This window comes from Sphaeroforma arctica (genome assembly GCF_001186125.1).
Source record: "Sphaeroforma arctica JP610 unplaced genomic scaffold supercont1.98, whole genome shotgun sequence".
Taxonomy (NCBI): domain Eukaryota; class Ichthyosporea; order Ichthyophonida; genus Sphaeroforma; species Sphaeroforma arctica.
In genome coordinates this window covers 46,953-54,321 of record NW_014040460.1, presented here as the reverse complement: position 1 = coordinate 54,321, position 7,369 = coordinate 46,953, and the positions used below count along the sequence as shown (strand labels likewise).

Here is a 7,369-nt window from a genome sequence, read left to right as displayed (position 1 = left end):
ATATATAGAGGGAGGGAAAGGGAAGACGAGGGGGAGGAGGAGGGATGGAGGTTAAATTTGATTGGAGTAATGCAGCGCATGGATGAACCCACCATGTCGCCTTAAACGTATGGGCACCGTGGTTCCCGTTACTCCTGTCGATGATGCAGGAACATCTACTTATCCCTGTACATCCTACGTACAGCTCAAACATTCTTGACAAATGGCACGCAGGCGTATGGTAAGTACTTTTGAGAGCATGCTATTGTTGTACATACTTGTGTTGCACATAATATTGTTGTACATACCTCATTCTGGCTACAAGATCAATCCATCGTTTTGGTGCGATCTGGGTCTGGAGGTACATGTGACACCTGTATGTGAGAAGGACAATCTAAACAGAAAATCAATGTAGTATTTTTATGCAGGAAACAATCCAAGGGACCATGTACTATTCTATCCGTACTTAATAAGTAAAGGATACAGTGTATGAACACATTCTTTTATATGTCTCACACATCAGGCATCGATGCGCTGCAGCTGGTTGGCCGCTCGCTGGCCCACAGCGCAGACGCTCAGTACTCACTATTTACTGAGTACTCAGTGCTGACTACTCAGTGGCTAGTATGTAGGCCCCACTGACGCCCCAGGCCCAGGGGCCTAGGCCCCAGGGACCAGGCTGACAGACTCACAAGCGGAGTGGCTGTTGAGCGAATCAATCCCGAATTTTGTCAAGGCCATCCAATAGAAATTAAAATGATTGGAAAATTATAGTAAAAGCCGTAGTCATTATTATAAACGTGCATGTCTGTCATTGTGAACACACACACACATATATATATATATATATATATATAAAATATAAATATAAGGATCAAGGCAACCTCGTATACGTATACTTACAACTACGACTGTTTTGTGTGTTTTGGGCATAGCGATTGCATTTCCACAACTAAATAAAAATGTCGCATTTCTCAGGCGGTCTGAAACTTACAGATCTCGACGATTTTATAGCACCCTCACAAGAATGCGTTAAGCCGGTGGCCATCGAGAAGAAAAAACCCAAAGAAAGCAAGGCGATCAAACTAGACGATGACGGGGGCTACTTTGAAGTATCGCAAGATGGAACGGCTAAGAAATTACCAAAGGCCAAAATTACATTAGATGACTGTTTAGCGTGCAGTGGGTGCATAACCACAGCCGAGAGCATACTCATCTCTGCACAGAGTCAGGAAGAATTGTATAGAGTATTAGATGCGAACTTCAAAATCTCAATTGGCGAACCAGTATATAAGCAGTTGGATACCGAGATGGCCGATGAAATGGAGAATGACGCAATGGGAAGCGGTAGCGGCAGCATTGAAGGAAAACGCATAGTTGATGAAGACGCAGTGAGGAAAATTGTTGTTGTTTCTATCGCTCCCCAAAGTATTGCGTCACTCTCAGTCAAATACAATATGAGTATGGATGAGGTGGCAAGACGAGTGTGTTTCTTCCTTAGGAGCATGGGGGTGCACTTCATATTCGATGTGAGTTTAGCACGGAACTTCTCGTTGATGGAAGCACAGCGGGAGTTTGTAAGGCGATATCAGGTAAGCCTCGTGTCTATGCTGTCTCGGACTAGACTGCAAACAGCCGCAGAAGTGTTTTAACGAATAGCTAAAGTGTAGAAGAGTCTTAGATATAACATCTCATACCGTGGATATGCCATGTGTCGTACGATAGTTTTACACTTGTTTCTACCTGCGTGAAACGCCTCGTGTTCGAGCTCGCATCTGCTGTCTTTGGACTATGATATTTGACGTGTATCTTGTAGCTACAATTGTATTATGTATGTTTGCGTGATGTCGGTATATTCCCAACAAACAAGTCTACATTTTTATACGGAAGGATCTAGCTAGTTGCTTCTCAGTGCTTGGCATAATTGGGGTTTCGGCTTTATACTGAGTGAACCCACGGCACATCACATGTCGATGTGCTTGTATCCGACATGTCTCTTATACACAAGCGGTTATACATATAAACAGCGTGATCGCCTGTCTTTTTATGTATGATAGTTTTTCATAGGGATACATCACTATACATGCCGAACAAAAGTCTGAGTTCTCAAGTTGTTTACGATTACTTTTTCTAGGTGAAAGTTATATATACTCAAGTAGAAGGGCGCTGTATACTTTATGGTGCATTCCATTTCATTTACGGATTATATACAACAAGGTCGTACAATGCTAGCGTATCCTGCATGCAATGCTAACTAGTAGCGTAATTTCAGCAAGAGCGTGTTTCCACATTTTTCTTCCCTTGTGTTAAATGTTGTACTGTTATATATTGCTTTGCAAATTTTGCCTGAATCCGTACTCGAATTGGTACTTGAGCACACGTTGTATTGGTATGATTACTAACTTAGATATCTCCTATACATGTGGCTCTCACTCAGCAAAGTTGTGTATCGTGGTCGTGTCTTTTGAGAAGAATCACAGATTGTGCACCCTTGAAACCATCACCTATCGCTTACATACCCGCGTACGCTCTCGTTGATCTAAATGTCAAATTTATTTTAGTTTAAACAACAACACCGAGGAAGCGTGCATATCCCGCCGGTGATGGATACACAATACATCAAATATTAATTTCGTAGCGTGATATTCCAGCTATTACAGTCTCAGAAAGCCGATGGCGTGATTAAAAAAAAAGGAACGGAGATACTACCTATGTTGGCCTCGGCTTGTCCCGGTTGGGTGTGCTACGCGGAGAAAACACATGGTGACTTTATTGTACCTTATATCAGCACAACAAAGTCACCACAGCAGATCATGGGAAGTCTTGTGAAAGGCTATCTCGCGGAGAGTATTGATGTCAGGTAAGCGCCTAACTTGTGGAACCTGGCTCTACACACTGCAAGCTTCTTTTTTATAAAGTGGCATTTTTCGTTCCTCGCTTTATCATGCTGAATGATAAACTGGGGTTTGCGAATTGTCATTGTGTAATGTCGCTCATCCACATGTCTAGTTGATGATTAATCGAGTACTTTGCTTCCTTTGTAACAGTCAAATTGTCTTTGTGTAATGTGGTTTATATACACATGTCGAGTTGATGATTAATCGAGTACTTTGCTTCCTTTGTATCAGTGCTGCACATTTCTACCATGTGGCTGTTATGCCGTGCTTCGATAAGAAGTTGGAAGCCTCAAGGCAAGATTTTTACAATGACGTGCTAAGCACACGGGATGTGGACTGCGTTATAACTACTGGAGAGCTGGATTCTATATTTACAGAGAAAACCGGAGGATTTGAAGTGAGCTCGCCGGTAGAAAGCCATTCCTTCGACTCACTGTAAGTTTGAGCTTTTAAATTTCTTTCACTTTCACACGTGTGGTCGTTCAAACGTACTCTTGCGATCCTTCATGATTTATGATGTGCTTTTTAATACGGTGGTTTGACTAGGGGTCTATGTCTATAAAACATCACAAGTCTCACCTGCCCACTCCTTTGTTTCAGAATACACGCAGCGAAGACAGGACCGTGGGAATGGAGTAATATTTCTCACAGAACCGATATTGTGGGCGAGAAAGCTCTCGCCCCAGAAGACTCGGAAGAAATGGTTCGGCATCAGGGGAGCGTGTCTGGTGGTTATACAGAGCATGTGTTAATATACGCCGCGAAAGAATTATTTGGTCTGACGCTGGATGAGTTAGAATACAAAACCGTAAGGAACAAAGATTTCCAGGTATGTCTATATTAACTATCCGTGATCATCTGGGTGCGCGATGTGATTGATGATATAAGTGCAGCCAGTATGACTAGGTTACCATATGACTGATCTGCCTACGTATTTGTACTACTCTGATGTAGCAATGGTCACGTGCGAGGTATTTTGCGGGGGATAATATATCCTCGACTACTGTAAAAGCGTCTGATATTGTGTATAAGCTAGTTAATTTATTCCATTTTATTTTCTCCCACCTGCCAGGAATGTTTAGTGCAAAAAGATGGGGTGACAGTCTTGCAAGGTGCCCTTGCCTATGGGTTTCGCAATATACAAAGTCTTGTACAGAAGGTGAAGCGAGGCAAATCAGTGTACGATTATGTCGAAGTCATGGCCTGCCCATCAGGTGTGTCTATTTTGTCTTCTGAGTTTGGAAATCCGATTAGCACCTGACATTGTCGTACGGTTGCTTTGTTTATAGGTTTTTGTATCTGCGACCACATCTGTAAGGACATTTAATATTGCATAAATGAACATTGGGCAAAATTTAGACGCGGATGTACATAGAAGTCTGCAAAATTAGGTGGCAGTATTGTGAGAGCTCTGTGTTTGAGAATTAAATTGATATATATACGATATTCATATTTTCTTCTATGATTTTTTTGCAATTCTGCAGGCTGTGTGAATGGCGGAGGGCAAATTAAGGATGCGAACCAATCGAAGCAGAAAGATATTGTCAGCAAAGTTGGCGCCAACTATCTAGCTTTACCCACACAGAGCTCTGCACTAGTTGATCCTGATGTCGATTTATTATACAGGTGAGCTCCCCCAAGGATTGCCGAGGTCGTCTTGCTATGTGATGTATTGCTTCCAGATGCTTGCTTATAGTTTGAAAATACCAAACCCGCAGGCTATATTTGATTTTAGGAGGTGTTTGTAATTCGGCAGAAATACGTAGGTTCTCTGTATCGGGGACGTGCTTTGCATATTCTAATTTTGTCAGTAACATGAATACTAAATCTATGCATCATCGTGACGTTACACAGTGATTGGCTGGATGGTTCAGGTTCTGTGAAGGCGCAAGCAGCATTACACACGGAGTACCACGCTGTCGAGAAGATGACCTCAGGGCTGACCATCAAGTGGTAAAAGTAATTTAAGCTAAAACATTGACGACTAAGCCGAAACGACCTATACTTGATTAGCGTCTGGTCGTTTCTCAGGCTGCATTCCACGCTGAGCTCTGAAAAGCAGTGCTTTCAGTCTCGAGAGCGATCTGGTCGTTGAATCGGCTTCTTAAGTAAAACACAGGACTGCAGTTATCATATGACGGAGATATGTTATTCAGCACGCTTCAGCGATCGAAGATACAACTACATGAATTGCTTGGTGTACAAAATACAGGGTTTTGCTTTTGTGTGATGGTTGTTTTTCTTGGTGTTTTATATTCGATGATAGTTTGCAGATAAATATGGATATACACAAAAACAGGTACTTCCTTGCAGTCCCAAGCATCGTCTGTTCATCACGGAGAATATTTGTTTTGCTCTATCTATACAGTTACATAGACCAAACATATTTTTATTTTTCATTTTTCTATATATATATTATTATATATATATATATAATACTGAACCTGAGGTTTGCCTTGAGTTTGGACATTTCTATTGCACACTCAAGAGTTCAGCAGGGTCGTATCGAACACCTTACCTATACATCTCATTACTCGAGATCAAAGACACGTTGTCATCACTGCACAGCGAATATAGTGACAGTTCGTCCTCATTTTCTGCAGCGTCAACAGTGTCCGCGTCGATACCTTCAACCCTAGAGAAAGTACAGTTTGTTTCACCACCCATGCTCTCGTCATGGATGTACTCCGCATCACTATCAGAGTTCGAGTCCAACCCACTCTCGATGTCGCTTGCACCCTGAATATCATTGACTGGGCTATTCTCTACCATTTTGTTGAACTCGACTTTGGTGGCGTACAACACCCCGGCAAGTAAAAGTATGCCCACAACAAGCTGTGCAGCGAAAACTGCGTACGTGAAAACGCTCACTTCACCTCTGCGGGCCAGTACATCCCGGATGTCTCGCAGCGTGGTTCCCATATAAGTATTAACCACTTGCATCGGAATGCACCCTACCAGTGTATACGACGCATATGTGATCATGTCCACATTACTTAGAGAGAATACCGCGTTTTGTAATCCATAAGGGAAAGGTGATAGGCGTGATAGTATGATGACACGCGACTGGGAATTAGGCCGATTTACCACTCGGAGAAGAGCGGACATTGTCGGATAGCCCTCTACTTTGGAGTGCACGTAGTCGTGCAGAAAGTATTTACACGTGAGCGTAGCGGATACCGTACCGATCATTGCGGACACCATCGTCAGCGGCAAACCCCACCAGGCATACAAGTAACCTTGCAGCATATTGATACAGATATAGCCCCAGCCTATGGGGAGGGACACAAAGAAATACATAACCGTACAGACAACTGTAACCGTCCATATGGGTGCCTTCTCCACCCAGCCAAAAAAGTCACTTACATCGGAAGTTTCATATAGATGTATTGCGCCCACACAGATTGTGATGAAGAGTATTGTCCCTACACACCATTTCAAGTACGCTTGGTGGTATCCAGCAGCTATCTTACGCTTTAGTAATGCCGTGTGGGATCGGAGTTTGCGAGCGCGATAACGTAAACTCGATCTCACTGACGCGTCGACTGTCACGCCACTGCCGATGGAGACAAGATCCACACCGGACCAAATAGGGAAGTCCTTTTTCCCACATTCATCCATGTCGATAGCGGAATCGCTTGACTGAGTAGCAAACGCGATATCGCCATCGTCAAGGTTTTGCTCACTTGGCATAGTGGTCCTTTTCTCAGTTGCCTGCGTTGTTGAGGACAGACCATCAGGCATTTTCGCTATATTAAATTATTTACAACTGTGAAAATGGTGTTTCTAAAAAATCATTATCTTTTGATCAGAAGATGTCCATAAATACTCTCTTGTGACCGAAAATCACAAATGCCACAGTGACCGACAGGCGGGGCAATCAAGAGTCACTTTTTATCTCTCAGAGCCGTTTTATCAGTCGGCTATGACAGAAATTATGAATATTTTATTTGTTTATTTTATATACGGAAGACTATTTTGATTCACGAATCACGACTCACAGACCACAGTCACGGTAGTCACACAAGGTCGTTATTTAGCCCAGTGTGTCTTTTAGGAGCCTATTTATAATAAGGCATGTGATTGAGCGGATTAGTAGCTTGGACCCTCGAGTCGAACTCCGTTTTCTTCTACACTTTTAGCTGTCGCAATAAGTTACAGTAGTAGCCGAAAAAAACACTACATATATCTTTTCTTATATTACGGCATGATACAAGTGCAGAAATTAAAATTTCATCAGCAGGTATTGTTGCGCTCCCAGTATCATATTGTACGCATACATTAAATACATAATAATACTACTGACTCTCCGAGTCTCCGTATGTGAGTACAGAGTCAAGCATATGTGAAAAGTGTCCTATGTGAATATATAGTTAGAAGCATATATGAAAATGTCGTATTTGAGTATAGAGTCCAAAACACGTGTACAATCGTGGATCAATTTTTCTAGCAAAATTCATTGGGTGGATATATATATATATATATATATATAG

The 7,369-nt window shown here is 42.3% G+C and overlaps 2 protein-coding genes across 2 annotated transcripts; one reads left to right on the top strand and one right to left on the bottom strand.

The window, feature by feature from the left end:
- The first annotated feature begins 831 nt into the window (after positions 1–831).
- Positions 832–6,650, top strand: SARC_02241 (hypothetical protein). Its single transcript, XM_014304011.1, has 7 exons — positions 832–1,571; positions 2,631–2,839; positions 3,108–3,311; positions 3,477–3,705; positions 3,949–4,090; positions 4,361–4,502; positions 4,731–6,650. Exons 1-7 carry the CDS (start codon positions 942–944, stop codon positions 4,831–4,833), a joined length of 1,659 nt encoding a protein of 552 aa, XP_014159486.1. The 5' UTR covers positions 832–941; the 3' UTR covers positions 4,834–6,650.
- On the bottom strand, positions 5,391–6,620 carry SARC_02242 (hypothetical protein; the record flags this gene model as incomplete). Its single annotated transcript, XM_014304012.1, has 1 exon — positions 5,391–6,620. The coding sequence occupies one exon, from the start codon at positions 6,618–6,620 to the stop codon at positions 5,391–5,393; it is 1,230 nt and encodes a 409-aa protein (XP_014159487.1).
- Positions 6,651–7,369: the final 719 nt, after the last annotated feature.

Bases quoted from the DNA above. Each gene is read 5' to 3' on its own strand.
- SARC_02241 (XM_014304011.1), top strand. From the start codon at position 942: ATGTCGCATTTCTCAGGCGGTCTGAAACTTACAGATCTCGACGATTTT. The intron at 3,312-3,476 runs GTAAGTTTGAGC...CCTTTGTTTCAG, and splicing joins AGCCATTCCTTCGACTCACT to AATACACGCAGCGAAGACAG. The intron at 3,706-3,948 runs GTATGTCTATAT...CCCACCTGCCAG, and splicing joins TAAGGAACAAAGATTTCCAG to GAATGTTTAGTGCAAAAAGA.